General features: G+C 46.8%; 1 protein-coding gene across 6 annotated transcripts in view; it reads left to right on the plus strand.

Moving 5' to 3' along the window:
* Positions 1-22,864, plus strand: part of LOC104060218 (SPNS lysolipid transporter 2, sphingosine-1-phosphate) — a 144,840-nt gene that overhangs the window by 105,282 nt on the left and 16,694 nt on the right. For 2 of the 6 annotated variants that reach the window (XR_008453132.1, XM_054085094.1), the window contains exons 9-12: positions 2,012-2,077; positions 10,222-10,320; positions 20,867-21,030; positions 21,590-21,672. Coding sequence is in view for 4 of the 6 variants with exons in the window: in XM_054085094.1 (XP_053941069.1) it covers positions 2,012-2,077; positions 10,222-10,320; positions 20,867-21,030; positions 21,590-21,656 (396 nt within the window). In the remaining 2 variants the exon portion in view is untranslated. The remainder of the gene's footprint in view (positions 1-2,011; positions 2,078-10,221; positions 10,321-20,866; positions 21,031-21,589; positions 21,673-22,864) is intronic. The other 4 variants (XM_054085093.1, XM_054085095.1, XR_008453133.1 and 1 more) reach the window with 3 other exon arrangements.

The raw sequence follows: 22,864 nt of genomic DNA on the forward strand, positions 1-22,864 counted from the left end.
GGAAAGACAGTTGTGGTGGTCATATCAGAGCCATAGCTGCCCATCCTGGTGGTCTCCCAGACCCCAGACTGTGCCTGTGCAAGCAACTAGGACAGGGACAAGGGCTGTCAGCCCCTCAGAGCTCACCAGAACACCACAAACCAAAATCCATCTTCAATTACCTGAATCCAAATCTCCATAGTTGTTGTTGAGATACCAGGAGTCACATTTTCTCTCTAGATGCCCCAGAAAGAAATGAGTGAAGTCCAGTGAAGGTGTTTTGCTTGACTTCTTGCTGGTGAAGAGCGGGGAGCTGGTTTTTACAAGTCTGGTTATTTACGTAGCACTTTGTCTATACATTCTGCTCTTCAAAGTACACAAAGGAAGAGGAAAACGTGTGCGTGGAAGATTTTCTGTCCTTGTTTTTTCATCCTGTTGAATATACATTTCTTTGTTAAACTGTCCCTTCCAGTATTTAGAGGGGGCCTACAGGAAAGCTGGGGAGGGGCTCTTGATCAGGGAGTGCAGGGATGGGACAAGGGGAACAGTTTTGAGCTGAAAGAGGGGACATTGAGTTGAGATCTTAGGGAGAAATGTTCTCTTGTGCAGGTGGGGAGGCCCTGGCCCAGGGTGCCCAAAGCAGCGGTGGCTGCCCCATCCCTGGAGGGGTTCCAGGCCAGGTTGGATGGGGCTTGGAGCCCCTGATCCAGTGGGAGGTGGATTCCACCCACGGCAGGGGGAGGAACTGGATGGGCTTTAAGACCCCTTACAACACAAACCATTCTATGATTGCCAACCTATAGCATAAAAGCAAAAGGTTCAGGACTGAAATAGGTGTAAAAAGCTTTGTGATGGAGGCAATGTTCCTCCTGAAGCCTTGTCACCCTTGCTCCGTTGCACTCAATTTGTTGAACTTCTGTTTTAATATGAGGCTGAGTTAAATCTAGTTTCTACTCTTAAATGATCATTTCCAGTTTTTCACTGCTATAGCTGTTTGTAGAACCACTTAGTGAACGGCACTGGCAAACTGATTTGTGTTTATAATAAGCAAAAGAAGCACCTCTTCCCCTGTCTTCCCCCCCAACAAAACATTCTTTAATATTATTATTATTCCATCATAGTTTCCTGATCTGAATCTCTGCTTGGCTCTGTTGTACCGCACAGTACGGAGAAGGAGAAGGCAGCGTGGGGATGGGAATAAGTGAAGAGGGAGTGCTAGAGTTCGAAGGGATGTGTGGTGTCTGTTCATGCCACACCAACATAAAAAGCAGCTCTCATCCCACTACATACATAGAGATTTTAATGTAGCTTGTGGTTCGTTTCCACAGAGGAAAGAGTATTTCACTGTAAGACACTGATGTTGCAAACCTCACAGTTAAGTCCTGTCCTGACCGTAGGTATCACCAGTGCCGTGTGTCGGTTATTACAGGTCCCAACCCTATGTCGCTCTCAAAAAGGACAGCACATGCTATCAGGGGAGGGAGGGGATCTTGCACAAAGTGGGTAGAGAACCTCGTTTAGTTTGCTACTTTAACCCAGAACTCGATTCCTAGTGGTGAAAATTACTTTTTGGGGGAGTTGTGGCCTTCTTCCCTCTCCTAACTGGCTTTTTGTGGAACAGAACGATGCAAGTTTGGAACGCCAGAGCTGTCTCTTCTTGCTGGCTTCTCATGTTCTTCTGTTACAAAATGTGTCAGCCTTTTATTTAGCTGCTCTGTAGATCACAAACAGTTTACGCTAGTGAAGTTGCAGGCCAATCCTCGACGGCTCTGATAAAATCTATAGCTTTCTAATATTCAGGATGAACCACAACAGTGACAAGGAGTGTTGTGTAGTGAAGTTGCAGGCCAATCCTCGACGGCTCTGATAAAATCTATAGCTTTCTAATATTCAGGATGAACCACAACAGTGACAAGGAGTGTTGTGTAGCTTTGAGACAAATAAGCAACAGAGGAAAGTTTGTGACAGGTTATTTTTCCCTTGAATGTCAAGTGAATAAATCTTCTCCTTTTTGTGTGTTTTGTTACAACAGATTTGCATTTTTATCGGAGAAACTCTTCTGTTTTCAAACTGGGCTATCACAGCAGACATACTAATGGTGAGTGGACTTTGGAACAGCATCTTTCTCTTCTGGTGGCCAGAGCAGTTTGTCAGCTTGCAAGAACAACCTGAAGTTCACCATTTCTTCCAAATGCCTACCACCTACTTCAGCAGATTCTGGTTTTGTGTTTATATTTTTTTTAACACACTGAAAAGGAAAGTGAGCTAGAAAAAGAGAAGAAGATTCTTCTTGTTGTTTGTTCTGAACACCAGGGAGAGGAGATGTCTGGAAAGGACACCATTACTGAATTCAAGTAGTTTCCCCAAACTTTGAGTATTGGCATAAAACCCCACATGCAAAGAAATTAGCCAGCGTTCCCTAATAGTCAGCACATTAGTGGATTGTGTTGTCGATAACTCAGCTTTGTTCTGCAATAGGAAATCCTTCCCTCCCTCCCTCTTCTGGCCACAAAAGCAGCCATCCACCTCTCTCTTTGGCATAACTCCAGCAAACCTACCATTCAACACATAGACAATAGAGAACTACCTCTGGGAGAGGAGAGAGGAAAAGAAAGTAGAAAGAATTTTTGGACTATGTCCACCTTATCCAAGAGGAAATTGTCAGGGACTTTTCACCTCATGTCCTTCATTTTCCATTCTTTCTCCACCACAGAGTTTTTTAAGCCATTCCAATAGTTAAGCTGACCTCAGCAGCTTTATTTTCACATGAAATAGTCTGGATGTTTGTTAGAGAGCCTTGCATGTTTTGTAATGCTTCCATCAGAGACATATGATGAGCCTTTGATTAACCTGATCCAGTGAGAGGTGTCCCTGCCCGTGGCAGCGGCTGGGAACTGGAAGATCTTTAAAGCCTCTTCCAACCCAAGCCATTCTATGATAGGCTCCATATCATAGAATCATAGAAGGGTTTGGGTTAGACAGGACCTTAAAGCCCATCCAGTTCCACCCCCTGCCACGGGCAGGGACACCTCCCACTGGATCAGGGGCTCCAAACCCCATCCAACCTGGCCTGGAACCCCTCCAGGGATGGGGCAGCCACCACTGCTCTGGGCAATCTGGGCCAGGACTGCCCATCCTCACCATGAAGAATTTATCAAACATACTGTAACTCAATATAATATATAAGAATATATCAAACATATTGAATGTTGAAATCCTATCATGGGAGGTTACTTGTTGCTTATTGTTTGAAAAAGAAAGGAGCCAGGGCACAGACCCATTGCAGGACTTGACTATGGTCTTTTGGCAGTTTGTTGACAGAACTAAAAACATAATCAATCTGGCAGCAATACAAAACTCCCTTGACTAGTGTTTGTTGCTTATGCAAACATCAGTGAGAAAACAATCCGGCTCAGTATTCATAGATGTAAAGATAATGTTGTTGCTATATTGATAGAGCAAAGAACTTCAAGCCTCTGCTTAAGTTCTGTTTGTGATTTAAGTTCAAGGTTGTGTTTATGTTTTCAGGTACCTGTACCGTTGCCATAACTCTGTTGCCTGATGAAGTTTTGATCTTTAACTCATTTGTGCAGAGAACGCTTTGGGAGGTGGGGCGGAGTGCTTAATTCCACTTCTCTCAGATGTGAATAAAGCACAGAGAAGCAAAGGTTATCAGTGTACTTAAATAGCATTAAATAGCCTTTAATTACCAAGGTTCATTCCTCCTATCAGTTTAACTTTAGTGTGACAGAGCTGTGCGCAGGCTGAGCAGGTGGTTACTCTGTTCTTAGCTGGGGCTTCCGGCCTGTGCCGAGTCCAAGGCTGATGTGGACGTTCATTAAGTGCTACCTCAACGCTTAGACAGATGTTGAGCGCTGGGGAAGGGCTGTTGATCAGGGAGTGCACAGGCAGAATGAGGGGGAACGGTTTTAAGCTGAAAGAGGGGAGATTTAGACAAGATATTAGGAATAATGGTGGTGGCTGCCCCATGACTGGAGGAGTTCAAGGCCAGGTTGGATGGGGCTTGGAGCCCCTGATCCAGTGGGAGGTGTCCCTGCCCATGGCAGGGGGATTGGAACTGGATGGGCTTTGAGGTCCCTTCCAACCCAAACTATTGTATGATTCTCTGTGTGGTCTACAGACAGCTGTGTTCAGGAAGAAATTATGGTACATTTGTAGTTGCTCATGAGTGCCTCCTGCCTTTGGCTGTGCTGTCCCTAGGAGCGCCCCCAACTCTCTCTGGTCAGAATTAGCTAGCGGGCGTAAGTAGCAAATCTTTTATGTCTTGGCTAGTGTTGACTGAACTAAGCCAGGGCCTGGCCATAGAGCGCATCTGCAGTCTTCCAGCAGTGACTCTCAAATAGCTGCTGAGGTGGTCATCCCTGCTGCCAACACAGCGAGGATGGGTGGAAGGAACCTGTCAGATATGTTCAAGGGCATCCAGGAATCTCTGCCAGAGGGAGAGCTGACCCTTGATCTGTGTTCTCTCCAGCTAACCCTAAGACATTCTTCTACCAACTACATCATTATAGCAGATGTACGAAGGATGCCACCATTGTCCCACTTCAATTACCAAGATTTTTTTGTGTCGATATTGATGTGACTTCAGAATCCTGTCGCTTTTTAATAGCTCTTACAGGGTTTGACATCTATCTGATGTGACCAGCATCCTATACTGGATTGTGTTTTGTAGGGTTGCGTTTGCAATTATTTATGTTGCTTTAGTACAAAAGAACTCCATAAGAAATGATTTGAAATAATTCCTTAGTTCCAATTTCCAAAACACAGGAAAGAAACCCATGTTAAAAAATAGATGTTGGTAGTTGATGCCGACTCTTAAGCTAGCTGTTTCCTTGTCTGTTTAGACAAATCAACTGGGTGCCCTGTACAATACCCAACTGAATGCATTATCAGCACAAATAGACCTGTAAAAGCACTATACAATAAATGTAAACATCCACTTGAATCAATGCAAGCCTGTAAACAGATGGTCTGCGGGGCACTACTGTTACACAGGGGGGTTGGGAGGATGTTTAGTCAGACAATAGGTGAAAGTCAGGGCTGTAACCATGTTTGACAGACAGTTTTTTGAGCAGTCCTAGCCAGAGAAAGGTGTGGCTTTGCTTAGTGAGGTGCATTCTAAATGTTTGGCAAATTAATTTCAACTGATTACTATTTATTTGGTGTAATCAGAAGGGTGTCTGTTCTTGCCTGAGGCTGGTAAGGAGTTTAAAAGTGTTATTAGCATAAACCTAACCCCACTTTCATCATGTACCTAAATATTATCCTGTTTTCATGGATAAGAAGCTCTCAATACTGGCTGAGCCTCAGAAGTAAAGCGTTTTGGAAACTGCATCCAAAGTGGTTTAGCATAGATCTCCCAAGATTTTCAGATCTCATGACTACTTAGGAACCTTCTCTGGGTAGTTGGTAAGCATCTTCAGAGGTTTGTTTTCCTTGACAAAACAGGGTCGTTTGCCTCTTAGCTTCAAGGGAAGTTGTAGCTGCCCCATCCCTGGAGGTGTTCCAGGCCAGGTTGGATGGGGCTTGGAGCCCATGATCCCCTGGCAGGTGTCCCTGCCCACGGCAGGGAGATTGAAACTGGATGGTCTCTAAGGTCCCTTCCAACCCAAACTATTCTATGATTCTATGTTTTATTTGTTGGTTCTTCATAGCTTCACTCTTCCATCACATCTTCTGTCCTTACCAATGTAGCAGTCTGTGTGCAGCTCCTCAAACTGCCTGCAGTGAAGGGTGCTGAGGGTTGGTTTGATAAACTGTTGGCACTGCGGAACGTCCTGCGCTGCCGGTGGTTGTAAAAGCCTCGTATTTGTTCCAAATGCAAATTTGTTCAAAACAGACCTTATTCTCCTGAGCACAACTCACCAAATCTCCTCCCAGGCGCATGCTCAGATGGTGCTTAGGGAAGGAGGAGGTGGTTCTTATGGAGCATGCTAATGATGAAACAGATTTTATTAGCCTTCCTTGCAAATTGGCCTCAAAATTACCAGCGCCCCCCCCCCAAAGCAGCATTAAAAGTGCCTTGTAACAGCAGTAATGAATGAGCTTCGGTGCAGCAGGCGAGGGTGGGAACATCCTGACATGTGCTGAGTGCTTGGGACTTTGTGCCCTACTAGCAGGGGCGGTTCTTTCATAGCATATCTCAGAACTAAAGATGATGGACGGAGCCTTGGTGGCATTTCTCTCTAAGAGCCAGAAGTCATTTGAAAGGTCCTCAGCTATTGCAGTCACAGTCTCCTTAGGTCTTTGCTGAGGAAAGCCATCCTCCAGTTTATGCAAAGCCCTGCTACTGGTGCAGAAAATGCTCTGCATATTTATTTTTTCCTTTTAAAACATTAGGTCTTCCAAATGATCATGAGCTGCCGTGGAGGAGAAGAGCCTTGCTGTTGTGCTCTAGTCTCCAAGTCTTCCTTTAGGCTCAAAACAGGCATAGATTGGTGCTCAGCAGTGCCATAGGCACGGAGGAATGTTGCTTTTCTTCTGGTTACCTTCCCTATCAATAAAAATATAATTATTTAGGTAGTGTACTATACCGCCCTGTTTTACAGCTGGTGCTAAATAGCGTTTCTGGAAGTTCTGTTGATGCATGTCCTGGTGCACCTCTGCACATCAGTCCCCTGGGGGCTGTGGTTTAGGTTTTCAGGCAGGGTGAGGAGTGCCTTTGACTGAAGGTACACATCTTGCCTCAAAACACCAGAAAGGATGTGCCAAGGGGTGTCTCTGAATCCCTGTGGGCTGGATGTGTCCTGCTCCTGCTGTAATTTGGAAACCTGGTCAGCCTCCTTTTACTTCGTGGAGAAGTGGTTTTTCAGACAGTGTCTGCCTCGCTTGAGGGAAGGGTCTCTCTCAGGCTGGTTTCTCTGGATCACAGCCTCTACATTTTCTGGACAGGAGTTACAGCAGGGACACCTGGACTGTGTCCAAGCCCTGCCAGTGGCTGGAATGGAGTTAGCATATGTTTTCTTTGTCTTTGGTGCTATGAGGCTGAAATGTGTTGTCCTGAAGAGTTCTGTCTCACCCAGAAAGAACAGAAATTATTTCAGAGAGGGGAAGCTTTCTGCCCAAGATTAGACATAAAACTCAGGACTCTCCCACACCTGGCAGAAGGGCGATCTCTCCTTGGCTTTCCTGGCTAACTTATTTCAGACCAACCCTTTCTGCTGCTTTCACCGCAGGAAGAGGATGTGACCAGGAACCCACAGCCTTTCCAAACTTCTGTTTAAAGAGGAGAGGTTGGCCAAAGCTGCTTGGTCAGCCTCCCTGCCCATCCTCTGTGCCGCCAGCCTCTGTACCCGGAGGCAGAGATGAGCCAGGACAATCCCTCAGGCTTCCGCCCTGGCTGCTGCGGCTCTTCCACCTCCAGTTTCCGTGGGCTGTTCAAACCAGGCCACGGATGGTTTGAATTTAGGTCTATTTTAGCATCAAAATGCCCATGTAAAGCTGTAATTTACTGCTGTCTTCCTAGACCAGTAGATAATGCATGCTACCAACTGCTTCCTCCATCAGGATAAAGTACTTTTTTAGCAGGCTTGGGACAGAGTATTTTTTTTTTTTTTGCTGTTTTAGAGACGCTGGTTTAAGCCTTTTTCCTTTCCAATATCATTTTAGGTGACAAAATAGAATCTCCCAGTCGTTTGCTTGCTGCACATTGGCTTTTTGGCTTAGGGGGTGGCATGTGCACATGGTTGTCACCTGAATTCCAGACTAGATTTACTAAATTCTGGCACTTTATAGCACCGAACTTCTTTAGCTAGAAAAGCTGAAAACTTACTGGGAATTGTCTTGCTGGCTGCAAAGCCACGTGTTGGTATAATACAGATATACATGCAAAATTATGTGTAATATGTCTGTATTTCTAATCAAGTCTAGACCTTATTTTCCTCTTGGGATTTCCCTGAACCTTCAAGTCTGTTTTGAGCTCCCGAATGTAAAAGTAGGCCCAGTGCCCAATGTGGCACCTGACCATCTTTTGCTCTTCTCTTGCACGCGGGAGGTTGAAAGGGCACCTATTTAATGTGCCCTCAAAGCACATCAGCAATGCGCGTGGGCAACTTTGTCAAAGCAGTAATGAAAGAACTGGCAGGTCATTCACAAAGCGCATGTTAAAACCCTAAGGAAAAGCATTTAATCTAATTTTACCCATCGTTCCTAATTGTCCCTGCTTGGAATGAGATGATTATTCTAAGGAGGCATCAGTGCTCTTCTAGTGTGGATTTTCTCAGCGCTGTTTCTTTTCTTTCCTTTTCTTTTCTATTCGCTGACTCTCTCCATGCAGACAGGGCACTTCACCTTCCCTAAGAGAAAGTGTTAAAGCACCGAAACAGTGCTTCAGATCCTGAGCCCTGAGATATGTTCCTGTTGAGCTGAGTTTTCCCTCGCTGTCAGCTTAGGTGAAGTCATCGCTGTGTATCTCCAGCTGGGGATATGCCTGTCCTGAACTGTCACATTTAATTAATAAATGACCTCAGGAAAGGGTTGCAAGAATGAGCTGCATCAAAAGAAGAGTGGCCAGCAGGGCGAGGGAGGGGATTCTGCCCCTCTATTCCTCTCGTGAGACCTCATCTGGAGGATTGTGTCCAGTTCTGGAATCCTCAACAGAAGAAGGAGATGGAGCTGTTGGAACAGGTCCAGAGGGGAGGCCATGAAGATGATCCAAAGGCTGGAGCACCTCCTACATGAGGACAGACTGAGAGAGTTGGGGTTGTTCAGCCTGGAGAAGAGAAAGCTCTGAGGAGACCTTATATCGACCATCCAGTACCTGAAGGGGCTACAAGAAAGCTGAAGAGGGGCTGTTCACAAAGGCTTGGAGTGATAGGATGAGGGGAACGTCTATAAACTGGAGAGGGGCAGATTTAGACTGGACATAAGGAGGAATTTCTTCATGATGAGAGTGGTGAGGCCCTGGCCCAGGTTGCCCGGGGAAGCTGTGGCTGCCCCATCCCTGGAGGTGTTCCAGGCCAGGTTGGATGGGCCTTGGGCAGCCTGAGCCAGTGGGAGGTGTCCCTGCCCATGGCAGGGGGTTGGAACTGGATGATCTTTAAGGTCCCTTCCAGCCCAAACTATTCTATGATTCTATGAAATCTGGGAAGGGTTGCCTTCAACAGAAAGAGTAAAGGCAGCCCAGCAGAAAGAAAGTAGACAGGTAAAAGGGGTGATGGTGTACAAATAGCTAAATGTCGTTTCTGGCAGGGTAGGTCACTCTTCAGCGAGATAGAAAAAGGCAGAACAGTGTTCAGTGCTTATAGGTGCTTATTTGGATTTAGAGAGCGGTCGAATTCTTTATTACTTACAGCTTTAAATCAAGACCAGATCCATTTCTAAACCAGGACTTGTGGACTGATGCCAATGTTATCAGCCAGATTCTTTCACAAGTTTTATGCAGGAGAGACTTTTTCTGCTCCTAAATTTGTTGTATAAAATTAAGGTTGTTCCATGGGGGGGAGGGGGTGTTGTTTTTTTTTCTTTTTTAATTGCTATCCCCTTCCATGGGGATTTTCTGTGAGCTCAGGCCCCTTCAAGGGGAAATAATTTATGTTTTCCACTCATCTTATGTAGTCAGAGCTATACTGAATGACCTGGCAGAGACTGTCATATCCTATTAGAGGAGTGGAGACTCAACCCAACTACAGTATCTTGGCTATGGAACATTTTCCTGATGTGTCTTTGTCCCTTTTCACAAGAGGAATCACAGTGACTGGAGATTGAGTGGGAGGGGAGGGTGTGACCTTCCACACTGAGGTGAATTCCTTATGGTTTAAGAAACTAAGTGGTATCTTATGGACAAAACACAATCTCCCAGGTGACGGCAAAGCCCTAGTTTGGAAGGCTGGCAGCACTGGGCAGGTTGTACGCTGCAGGCAACCTCAGACTTCACTTTTCCCATCAGCTGAGCAAAATCTAGGCTGAGGAGCAATAGCAAAGTGTCTGGTGGGCAACGTTCTTAGTCAGGCTCATGTGTGGAGTGCTGCTGAGGGGCGTGCAGGCCAGACAGAGCTTCCTTCCCTCAGTGCCTGCCATCAGGAGTAATGGAAATCCAGGGAGGGTGGCAGAGCTCCCCAGTTGCTTGAGCCCATCATGGCCTGGACAGTGGCTGTATCTGCCACCCACATCTAGGGGAGCTTTATTTCATCCTGATCTGGGCATAAACTGCAGACACAGCTGGACAGGTTCTTACTACAGTTTTCTTATGTATGTTTTTTTCTTTCCCCTTCTTCTTTGCAGTACGTGGTCATCCCAACCCGCCGTGCAACCGCAGTGGCCTTGCAGAGTTTCACTTCACACCTCCTGGGAGATGCTGGCAGTCCCTACCTGATCGGATTTGTAAGTGCTCACAGCAGGCTTTGGCAGGCGGTTGTGCCTATGGTTGGTTTTCTTTACTCGCTGCTCATCTGAAATGCCAAGTTAACCCCATTAGGGAAGGCGGGGGAGGTGTACCAACGAGGTAGGGAGCGGTGCAGACCACTGCGACGGTTTTAAATGCTTCTGTTTTGTATGATAATAAATAACAGTGCAAAATCCCTGGCAGGAGGATAGGTGTGCATGTTTGGGGTTTGTTATTAATATTCCTTTCTGGTGCATACATTTTGATTTTTTTTATTAGTACTGTTCCTTCCTGATACTGCTGCAGTTGTTGGCCTTGATCGGACTGGAGATCTCCCTTGTTGTGTTATCCTAGTGCAGAGCAAAGCAGGAGACCCTGCTCCAAAAGCTGGCAGTCAAAGAACATCCACAGAAAAGAAACCTAGATGTACATGGGTACTCCAGTTGCACCAGGGGAAGTTTAGATTGGATATTAGGAAAAATGTCTTTATGGAAAGAGTTGTGAAACATTGGAAACAGCTGCCCAGGGAAGTGGTGAAGTCTCCATCCTTGGAGATGTTCAAAAAACATACAGACGTGGCACTTTGGGACATGGTTTAGCAAGCACGGTGGTGTTGTGTTGGTGTTGGACTGGATGAGCTTAGAGATCTTTTCCAACCTTAATGATCCTAGGATTCTAATTTCTTCCCCTTGCATTCTTCTTGCAGTTTGATGCATTGAGTTTCAAGAGAACACAGATCATAATTTATAAATTAGAGTTGTGTTTACATAAAGCCTTGAGTGACACAGCTCGTGTTGTGTTGAAGGCACTACAGTTCTCCAGTGCTGTAACTGGGACCTCCACTGGTCCCATCACCTGGAAGACAGAATTTGGATGTGCTCTTCCAGCTCAGTACTGCTCTGAGACATAGCTGCTGGTGCTGTGGACCTTTTTTTTAACCCCTCCCATCATTTCTCATCCATTCTTCCCACAGACACTGGTGTATGTATCTATACATAGAATCATAGAATACTTTGGGTTGGAAGGGACCTTAAAGATCATCCAGTTCCAACCCCCTGCCATGGGCAGGGACACCTCCCACTGGCTCAGGCTGCCCAAGGCCCATCCAACCTGGCCTGGAACACCTCCAGGGATGGGGCAGCCACAACTTCCCTGGGCAACCTGGGCCAGGGCCTCACCAATCTCATGGTGAAGAACTTCCTCCTTCTGTCTAGTCTATATCTGCCCCTCTCCAATTCATACCCATTCCCCTCATCCTATCACCACCTGCCTTTATAAAAAGTCCCTCCCCAGCTTTCTGGTCATCCCCTTCAGATACTGGATGGTCGCTGTAAGGTCTCCTCGGAGCCTTCTCTTCTCCAGGCTGAAAAATCCCAATTCTCTCAGCCTGTCCTCGTATGGGATGTGCTCCAGCCCTTGGACCATCTTCATGGCCTCCTCTGGACCCATTCCAACAGCTCCATCTTCTTATGTTGAGGATTCCAGAACTGGACACAATCCTCCAGACGAGGTCTCGCAAGAGAGGAATAGAGGGGCAGAATCCCCTCCCTCCCTGCTGCCCACGCTGCTTTGGATGCAGCCCAGGACACGGTTGGCCTTCTGGGCTGTGAGCGCACATTGCCGGCTCACATCGAGCTTCTTATCAACCAGCACCCCAAGTCCTTCTCTAGAGAGCTGCTCTCAATCACATCATCCCCCATCCTGTACTGAAACCACAGATTGCCCTGACCTGGGTGTAGGACCTTGCACTTGGCCTTGTTGAACCTCATGAGATTCACACAGGCCCATTCTCCTGCTTGTCCAGGTCCCTCTGGATGACATCCATCCTTTTATGTGTTTAAATTTGTATATATGTATTTAAATATACATTAATATTTACTCTTGAATGCTAGTTTCCCAGAATGAGAGAGTTGCTCTTCCGCTCTCTGAAGTACATGAAGAAACAGATACAGATAAGGTTGAACAGACCAAAGAAATAAGAAATATCTCAAGAAAATAAATATGTACAATTGGGGTTCCTCTTTATTTACTTCAGTGTTCTGGGCACTCAGGGGGGAAATGGTCTTATTTTAGAAATCATTTGAAAGAGGCAAAACCAAAGGAATGACTGGACAAGGCTGCTTTGTGGAGGGCAGATGGCATGGGGAACGTCAAGTAGGAGGGTGAAATGAGCAGGACAACGTGCTTTGAAGGCAGGGGCCAGCGAGGAGAGGCAGGGCCTGAGAGGCAGGCGAGGCTGTCTCAGGTGACGCTGCTGCATGCTCGTCCTCTTTCTTATGTAAGAGGGATGTCCGGGAGGAATGGTGAGGACCCTGAATGATTGCAATTAATTTTGAAAGCTGCCTAGGGCTCCTGTGTGTCACAGATTTAAGAAAGGGACTTCGGTTGTAGAAAACAACAGGCCATGCCATTCTTGTAGGCAAAGATCAAGCAAGTTGTGAGGTACTGAAGGCTCCCTGCCTGAAACATGCTTAACCTCAATTTAATAGCTGCCTTAGGGTTCTTTTGACTGGGTAAATATTAATTATGGTGTTCAATTACTCCTTCCTAATGCAGTTCTTGTTGGGAGGACACTGCTCAGGTAGAAGGCTCTGTGGCAAGAGAGTAAGAGTGAAGCACTCATGTCATGGAAGGCACCAGCATCCTTCGCTGTAGCCTCCGGACTGGCTTGTCTGAGTCACACTCCCTCTGCTACAGTGACTGAAAGCCTTCACGTAACAATAATTAACTGGATGGTTAAAATTGGCAGGTGTTGGTTGTTGGAATTGTCTAGCTGAGTTGTAGGATGGAGACCTTCATGCAGGATAGAAATCCCACTTGGGCACGTTAGAGAAGTGACTTGGATTATGACAAGGATTGGCAAGGCAGTCTCTGGGAGCTAAGCAACCCACTCCTGTTGGCTTTAAGGGAAATTTGGGAATGCAGTTCTCATAGCGCTTCTGGGAACCTCCAGCCTGAGGACATCAACTCCCACTGCTGTTACTGCAGAACTACCCTGAAGCAGACAAAGAGCACAATGTAGGTCTTGAGAGAGTGAGGCAGAAGGCAGGATGAATCAACTCAACTGCAGTAACGAGCATGCTCAGAATTGATGAAACACAGCCTCTGGATCACTCGGGGTTCATCTGGGATCCTGAAGATCTGCCAGTTCTTCTGACTGCTTGCAAAATTCTGGAATCTTCAACATAAGAAGGATATGGAACTGCTAAAACAGGTCAAGAGGAGGCCATGAAGATGATCTGAGGGCTGGAGCACATCCCGTATGAGGACAGGCTGAAAGAGTTGGGGTTGTTCAGCCTGGAGAAGAGAAGGCTCCAAGGAGACCTTACAGCAGCTTCCAGTACCTGAAGGGGCTACAAGAAAGCTGGGGAGGGACATGTTATAAAGGCAGGTGGTGATAGGATGAGGGGAATGGAGAGGGGCAGATTTAGACTGGACATAAGGAGGAAGTTCTTCACCATTAGAGTGGTTCCAGGGAACAGGTTGACGAGAGCAGTGGTGGCTGCCCCATCCCTGGAGGTGTTCCAGGCCAGGTTGGATGGGGCTTGGAGCCCCTGATCCAGTGGGAGATGTCCCTGCCCATGGCAGGGGATGGAACTGGATGGGCTTTAAGGTCCCCTCCAACCCAAACCATTCTATGATTCTATGAAAATCCTCCTGAAGCTCCCTCAGTAAAGGAGCAATGTTTTGATCCAGGTATTGCTGGAATCTGAGCTGGTTTTGGAGAGTTCATAGTGAGATTTCCTCTAGCAGTGCTCTTAGGAAAGAATCAGATACCCATGTCCTTGTAGGACTAAGCTGCTGCAGGCAGTTATCTCTGTTTGCTGGGTACCAGTGAGTGTTGTGTTGATCTTAGAGCCCTCGTGTGGGGCGTAGAAGATGCTTAACGGCTGCAGCCTCATGTGTGCAATTGCTGCCGTGTTCTGTGCTGTGCCGTAAGGGTTGAAGTTGGACTTGTCTGTCTCTCCTGGTTCCAAATCTTGCAATGCAATTCCTTACACTCACCCAAAGCACCAAATACACATTAGTGTTTAAAAGCTAAGTGGAAGGAATCATGTCTGTATGGTTGTTTTTCAAGTCTCTTTAAATATTGATAACTTTTATTATGGTAAAAAGGGTAAGATTGACTTACAAAGGACTTATGCAAATGCAGTTTTAGGGTGGCAGCTGTAATTTGCATCAAGGTTTACCACCTGCCAAGCACTGAGATCAATTACTATAAATCAGAGTAGCCTATTCATTCACGAAGAAGAATAGGCATTGCTGTCTTGCAATAGTGTCTTGTTAGATGAGGCAGTTTTTATTCCTAGATAACTGTAACTTTTCCAGGACCTTTGTGATAACCTGTGGAGTTTAAGTAATTGCTGTTTAACAGCTTGGAGTATAATGCCGTGCTTTATTCTTGAGGCAGTCAGTAAGGAATTCCACCTGCTCAGTGTGTTACACCCACGTCTCTCTAGTAATTCCCTGTCTTTGAAAGGTCCCACTATGTCAACGCCGTAGCTGAGGCACAGGACAGTTAAGAGGAATACCCCAAATCCCAGCACTCCTGTTTAGTGTCAGATCGTAGAATCATAGAAGGGTTTGGGTTAGACAGGACCTCAAAGCCCATCCATTTCCACCCCCTGCCATGGGCAGGGACACCTCCCACTGGATCAGGGGCTCCAAACCCCATCCAACCTGGCCTGGAACACCTCCAGGGATGGGGCAGCCATCACTTCACCCTTCACTTTTCTCCCTTCCCCAACTTTCTTATGTGAGTAGGTTGATAAACTACGTCTAATGAGCTACTTAAATAGCAAGGATGCTAATGACCTTCCTTTAGCAAGTAGTTAGCAAAGCAGTGTTAATTATCACTGGTGCGGAGTGTCAGGGAAGGCAGAGCAGCATTTGATTAGGGGCAACTCAAGGAAAATTGTAGTAAATGCAGCAATTAAGATACTTCTTTAATGAAAGGTATAATTGGAGGTGTAGATTTCACAGCTGCCTTGTCCCAGTTTGAGACAGCCTTTTTGTTGATTTGGCTTCAAAGGTGTTTACCTATCCAAGTAAATATAGAAAGTAGTTCCATAGGGAAAGACTCGTCTGCCTGAGGAAGCAGAAATCGTGTATTATGGTTTAAAATTGGTATTTCCATAGAGTCATAGAATGGTTTGAGTTGGAAGGGACCTCAAAGCCCATCCAGTTCCACCCCTGCCATGGGCAGGGACACCTCCCACTGGATCAGGGGCTCCAAGCCCCATCCAACCTGGCCTGGAACACATCCAGGGATGGGGCAGCCACCACTGCTCTGGGCAACCTGGGCCAGGGCCTCCCCACCCTCACAGCAAAACATTTCCCCCTAAGATCTCATCTCAGTCTTTTCATCTGAAAACCATTCCTCCTCATCCTGTCTCTGCACTCCCTGATCCAGAGCCCCTCCCCAGCTTTCCTGGAGCCCCTTCAGCACTGGAAGCTGCTCCAAGGTCTCCCTGCAGCCTTCTCTTCTCCAGGCTGAACAATCCCAACTCTCTGAGCCTGTCCTCGTATAGGGATTGTATTTTATGATTTAAAATGCTGTGGCAACATCAGAGTAGATCTGTGGACATTTTTACTCTGCAATAACATTTCTTCCAGTTTAGTTTGGTGGATTCAAACAGGCTGCAGCCTCCTGTTGAGGCTCACGTCCACTACTGTCTGACTTGAAAGCGGGACGGTGGAGTGAGGTGGATGGTTGTGGTGTGACGCTGCAGTCTGGGTGCTTTGTCCCTGTCTGACCTGTGCAGCCATTCCTCAAACACAGCCCATTATGTGTTTGCTGGTGATTGCACAGCGCTGCCTCTCCTGCGCGAGCAGAGCGCGAGGTGGACCTGGGGTCAAAAAAGCAAGCAGATCCGGTAACAATAATGTGTAAATTATTCTCCTTGCATCTCTCGCTGTTTTATGGACTATCAGGAGCTACTCCACTGCTGGGATTTAGGAAGGAACAGGTCTCTGGCTTGTTGCCTTTTGCTGCATGTTACATCTTCTGATATTTAGAGTCTATATGAGTGGGCATAGGCAGCATCTTCCACCACCTAATGGAGAGAGCAGATGGAAAATGACACACATTTATGTTTTTTATTGCTCTTTCTTTAGTGCCACCTGCTTGACCGGTGTTCTGTAGCCCTAACAGTATCCCTCCTGCTGTAGAGATCTTCCCCCACATTCCTGCTTGCCCAGATTGTGGTGGGTGAAACAGGACTTACCCTTGCAGTCCGACATCTGATGTACGTCTATCAGGGAAATACTGTGAGGAAAAGAGCCCTCGGGTCCTCACTATCTCCATCCTCAAGCATCAACTTTAAGTTAAGGATTTTTCTGGTCCTGGCTGAGCTGAGTAATTAAAAGCGTTTTCCGTAGTGCATGGAAAGGCCAAATCTTTGACAAGGCTGTCAGCTGTAAAAAAAAAAGAGGAGAATTAAGCACCTGGAGACCAATCCACATAGGATTTATCTCCTCGTTGCAACGAGCTAACAAGCTTCCCACTTGTGATGACTCAGCAAGAGAGAAGATTTAAATCTGCCCTAAAATACCCACTGACTTCCCATATATAAAATGTTCTTTGCTGAAGGTTCACAGCCTGTTCTGGTGTTTTTCCAGAGCTGCTGTGCACCCATCATTTCCCGTGACTTTGGTTAGAAGTGTAAGTTCTCAGTATTTTTGATAAAAAGACGCTTAAAGTAGTTCAAAGTATCTCATTAAAGAAAGCCCCAAAATCCAGACCTGATCACTGTTCCACTCGTGTTTCAAGCTCTGTCCCATCTGCTCTGTCGCTCCTTCTCAGTGCACTAAAGAGCTCATTAAAGTAGTGTCTTGTTTCTGAGCTGCCGAGGACCCTGTCAACTCTCAGTACAGGATCAGAGGTTTCACAGAGCTGAGCACCTTTCAGAATGAGATGTCTCATTTCTGCAACATGGGGGAATGACTTCCTCCCCTTGGGACATACCACCAGGGAAGGGACGGTGCTGCAAGGAGAGGCGAGGGTCATAGACTCATAGAATGATTCAGGTTGGAAGGGACCTCAGGGGGTCTCCATCAGGGGCATCCAACCTGGCCTGGAACCCCTCCAGGGATGGGGCAGCCACCACTGCTCTGGGCAACCTGGGCCAGGGCCTCCCCACCCTCATCATGATGAGATGGACGTGAAAGGTTTCTTTGATTTTTTTAAGAATCTAATATGAATGCAACTGAAAACTAGAAACCAAAAATAAGGAAAAGTAAACAATTTGCCGGAGCTGTGGGGGAGCACAAACATTTATACTGTGCTAAGTGGCATGAGAAACACATAATAAAAAGAGGCTGTAAAGCCAATTATTTTATGACACATCCTTGAAAGCTACCAAAAGGTAAAAGCAATTATATTTTCAAAGTTATTTCAATTTTAACATTGGCGTGTTTGGATGTTGGAGGGGAAAAAAAGCCAAACACCCTGTTAATCTTAATTGTTTGGAAATCACAACCAACTGTCATACTTGGCTGGTGACAACATCAAGAGCCTGTATGAGTGTGTGGAAGCCGAGTCTGCCCCAGTGCTCCCCCTGGGCCAGACTCAGCCCTTGTAGCCCTGCACTAAATAAATGGTGCTGCCTTGAAAAGACTGCAATAAATTAAAAGACTCAGTCAAGGGTGGGAAAGCCCTGGCCCAGGTTGCCCAGAGCAGTGGTGGCTGCTCCGTCCCTGGCGGTGTTCAAAGCCAGGTTTGATGGGGCTTGGAGCAAACTGATCCAGTGGGAGGTGTCCCTGCCCATGGCAGAGGGTGGAATTGGATGGTCTTTAAGGTCCCTCCCAACCCAAACTACTCTATGCTTCTGTGATTTCTGAATTCCGAGTGAGAGAACCCCAAAACATACTGGGGACCCTGTGGAGTTACAGGGAATTTTGTGTTAAGGAACTATTCTGAAGAGAGGAGCCAAGGAGAACCTGGCTTGCATCACATTGGTAATAATTAAAATCAGGTATTTGTGCCAGATGCTGCAGTAGAAATATCCTTTGATGTAGCGAGATTTGTGTCCAGGAGGCAACGTCAGGAATTGAGAGAAATGATGCAGTTGCAAAGGAATTGAGATGTACGGCTCAGCAGTGAGACAAGGAGGATGAAATGATGATTTCCAAGATGTTGTTACCATTACACTGTTTAATCAGTAAATCAGATTAATTTAACTGCTCATGCTGTTCAGGAGGGACAGGCACACAGAAGCAAAGCTGTCGTTCTAGGGCTTCACCCCACCTGAGCTTTTATCACATCAACAGCCTGTCCAGTGTTCCCAAAACCACAGCACGTGCTTCCCAAGAAAGGTAATGAAGTTTCTCTCTTTTCCCTCCTTGTCTCCTGCGCTCAGATTGAGACACAAGCAGAGATTTGGGGGGTTCGGATGGTGCCCACTGCAGCTGAACTGTTGGTTCTCCTGGAAGTCGGCAGTTTCTTTAGCTGGCTGCCATCCAGCTGGCTGCCACCGCCTGAACACATGCCGTTTGTATTCCCTTCTAAAAATGCTCTGAGATGAAGTTTATTTAGCAAAGTCATTCTCCTCGTTCTGAGATCCGTGTTACACAGCAAGGGAAAAGAAGATGTGAGCTTTCATAGGATGTTAGCAAAGACTTTTGATTAGACTGCAAAGCTGCAGCAGCACCTCCTGATTGATTTTCCGCCTCCAGGTTTTGGTTAAATGTTTTGAAGTGGTGGAGCAAAGCAAGGAATTCCACACATGAGTACTGGCACTGACTGTGTGCGCAACCCCCACTTTTTCTTAGTCATGATAGAGAGTAGGCACCGAATATGATGCTAGATTAGGTCTTGCCAAATCACAGTTAGAATCACAGAACGTCCTGAGCGTGAAGGGACCCACAAGGATCATCAAGTCCACCTCCTGTCCCTGCACAGGACAACCCCAACATTCACACTGTGGGGCTGAGGGCATTGGCCAAATGCTTCTGGAATATTGTCAAACTTGGTGCTGTAACTGCTTCCCTCGGAGCTGTTCCAGGGCTCCACCACCCTCTGGGGGAAGAACCTTTTCCTCACGTCCAATCTAACCCTCTCCTGGCACGGTCACACAGCTCAGGATGCTGTCATTGCAAGGAGTCTGGAAAGCCAGGAATCAACAATACAGAGCAGACCAGTTGGCAAACCGTATGTTGCTGTTGGAGCACAAGCCTGTAATTATGTCCTGTGTCCTCTTGAGAGGAGATGCCAAAGTTCCAATCTTAGCAGGTGGCTGGTAATAGAGTGGAACAAAACAACAGGGAATAGTGACTGTTAAGTTAACTGCAAAAAAATCTATGCGGGCCCTGGTCAAGTTCTAGAGTTGTGCTGCAAATATGGGTGAGGGCGTTATATGCCATCTAGATGAGAAAGCCCACTGGTGTGGTGGGAAGAATTGTGCCTTGGAGATGGGAAGAAACACTGTTTTTTAGGTTAGAAATGAGGAAGATAGCATATTCCATATTGACATGATTTGTTGGTATAACAGGTCAACCCAAGGTCTTAGAAAGAAAGGTGTGGGGCAGCTGCACTGGGAGTTGGTTTGTTGGAGACTTTACATTTTCAAAGCTGGTTTTAGCTTGGAGTGTCATGTCATCCATACGACACAGCAATCGGGAGCGCATGCCTGGCTTTTCATCCTCTCCTGATGATTTATCATGTCAATTTGTCAAGTGATTTATTGTCAGATCCTTTTGGAGAATAATTGTATCCGTTCCCCAACATGAAAAGTGGTTTAGCATTTCTAATTTAGAAGAGCCCCGGTTCTGGCGATCACACACAGAGGGGTTCAACACAGAGGGAAATGTTGGGGATTAAGATGCCTGGATACAAGAGGGAATAAATTACCAACTGATGCCCCTACCTTCTGGGGACAGGGCATATTCTGCTCATTTCCTGCAAGCAAATTCTTTCCACGTTCAAATCTTGTTGCTGTTTTGTTATTAAGACTTTCAGACTAACAGCTACTGCTATTCACCTTTCAGTCTCAGAATGTTTTTAACCGTCAGTTCTTATATGAGACACAACACTCTTGTTTGTCCTTCTGTGCATTCCACACCATGAATAAAGTTGATCTGAGGGCTGGAGCACCTCCCGTACGAGGACAGGCTGAGAGAGTTGGGGTTGTTCAGCCTGGAGAAGATAAGGCTGTGGGGAGACCTTAGAGCAGCTTCCAGTGCTGAAAGGAGTTCCAGGAAAGCTGGGGAGGGGCTCTGGATCAGAGAGTGCAGGGAGAGGATGAGGGGAAATGGTTTTCAGGTGCAACAGGGGGGATTAAGATAAGATCTTAGGAAGAAATGTTTTGCTGTGAGGGTGGGGAGGCCCTGGCCCAGGTTGCCCAGAGCAGTGGTTGCTGCCCCATCCCTGGAGGGGTTCCAGGCCAGGTTGGATGGGGCTTGGAGCCCCTGATCCAGTGGGAGATGCCCGGGGCTCGGAGCCCCTGATCCAGTGGGAGATGCCCCTGTCCATGGCAGGGGGTGGAAGACCATTATCATGTCTCTTTTTTCACCTAAGTAACTCTTCTTTTTTCCCTTCTCTCCTAGATCTCGGACCTGATACGACAAAGCACAAAGGAGTCCCCAGTCTGGGAGTTCCTCAGCTTGGGGTATGCACTCATGCTCTGCCCATTTGTCGTTGTCCTAGGAGGGATGTTTTTCCTGGCCACAGCCCTCTTCTTCCTAAGTGACCGAGCCAAAGCTGAACAACAGTGAGTAGCCTGGCAATTGCAAATGGGGAGGTACCGAAGCCTGTTTTCTCTCTTGAACTTTATGCTTGTATTCTTTTCCCTGCTCTTGATCCTTCAGGTAAAGGATTTTGGGTTGTGTGTTAAGAACCTCAGCTCAGCGGAATGCATGAGGCTGCACGAAGCACAGGGGCTTGGGTCCTGCTGGCTGGGCATCCTTTACACCTTCAGCTCTGATGGATCTCAGGTGTTGGAGGGGAGCACAGTATCTGAGATCACAGCCCCCTGTCAGCCCTGTGTGAGCACACCACAGCCCAGGCTCTCTGTGGTGAGGGGTTGCAGTGTGCTGGAACCAGCAGACTGCTACGGGAAGAGCAAGAGAGACTTTACAGAGTTTGGTGGTCAGCTTTGAGCCCACAGTCCCATCTCAACCCCCTGTGTGCTGCTCACTACCTCCAATACAGAGGAACGTCAGGCAAGAAGGAAAAGCTAAGTATGTGGGGACATAGGCGCTTAGGGGTCGCTGTGGTAGTTTTCCCAGTCCCTTATTGCAGCTTATAAAAAAAAAGCTACTGTTTTTCAGTAAAGAAACCGATTCGGACCACCTCACGGTTGGCAACTACAGTAATTCGGAAGACGCTTCCACATGACATACAAACTGCTGGGGTTAGTCTCTTTCTCCTCATTGTTGCAAAATAAGAGTATCTCTGTATAATGTCATAATATGTGGGTAGGTGACTGCTCTGGTGTTGGTTGTAAGTTGCCTTTGCCTTCCTTTCGCTGGGACGACGGGGGAGATGCAGATATGCAGTGCGAACGGGAACAGCCTGCTGGAATTTCTCTTAAGGAGAAGGGCCCTGGTGTGTCGCTGTCACTAGATATAGTATAACTAGAAAGAAAATAAGGTGTTTGGAGGCTGACAGAAGCGCGTGACCAGTTCGGGTGATGCTTTCTGGCTCATATCAGGTGGATGCAAGAGATTTGGAAGCAGTGCCACAGGCAGTGCTGTGGTCCTGGAAGAGCAGTTCCACCCTTCCTTGTACTAACATGCACAAATACCACGTAAATGAAGGGTTTTCTGCCTCCTGGTGCCTGTAGATACATCCATTCCCTTGATAATGAGATATTTAAACAATGGGGGAAAACCAAGCCCTCATCATGTGTCTTGTAAAGAGGTTAAGTCCTGCACAGCTGAACTTCAGCGTGGCTTTGGAGACGTGACGTGACTGTTGTGTGCCTGGTTTGTTATCTGCATAAAAGGGCTTTAAATTACAAGAAGTGAAGTTGGAGATTAGGCGTCAGGAAGAACTTCCTAAGAGAAAAAAAAAGAGGGAAATGCTACAGCAGATTATTTGGAGAAGGACATGAAAGCTGTCCTGTGTTTCCAAAGGCCTTCCCTCTTGAGACAGGGAGATGGGAACTGGTCTCCAGCTGCTTTCTGGTCCTATTTCTGCACTTGGGCACATAGTCCGTACATGCAAGTCTGAGTAGTGGGGCCATAGTGAGATGAACATGAGTTTCTAGGTGCTCAGGGTGGTTTTTTTTCTGCAAGGAGCCAGAAGTTCTGTTTGATGGCAGGATAGTGATCCAAAGCAGCAGATGAAATTGTCCTCATGCAGCCATAGCGCTCACTCAGGGCCCCACCTGCTTCTCGGAAAACTCAGTGTTTGTTTTCACTGCATTCAGAGGGGACAATGCTCATTCCACTTGTAATGACAAAGAAGATCTTATGTGTCCCTTTGCACCACATGTGTGGCCGGCATGGTATAACAGCATCTCAGGTGGTGAAGGAGGGTTTCAGTATTCAAGTACTGATGAATTCTGGGTCATTCCCATCTTTATTAGCGTGTCGAACCAA

This window comes from Cuculus canorus, chromosome 20, assembly GCF_017976375.1.
Source record: "Cuculus canorus isolate bCucCan1 chromosome 20, bCucCan1.pri, whole genome shotgun sequence".
NCBI classification, from domain to species: domain Eukaryota; kingdom Metazoa; phylum Chordata; class Aves; order Cuculiformes; family Cuculidae; genus Cuculus; species Cuculus canorus.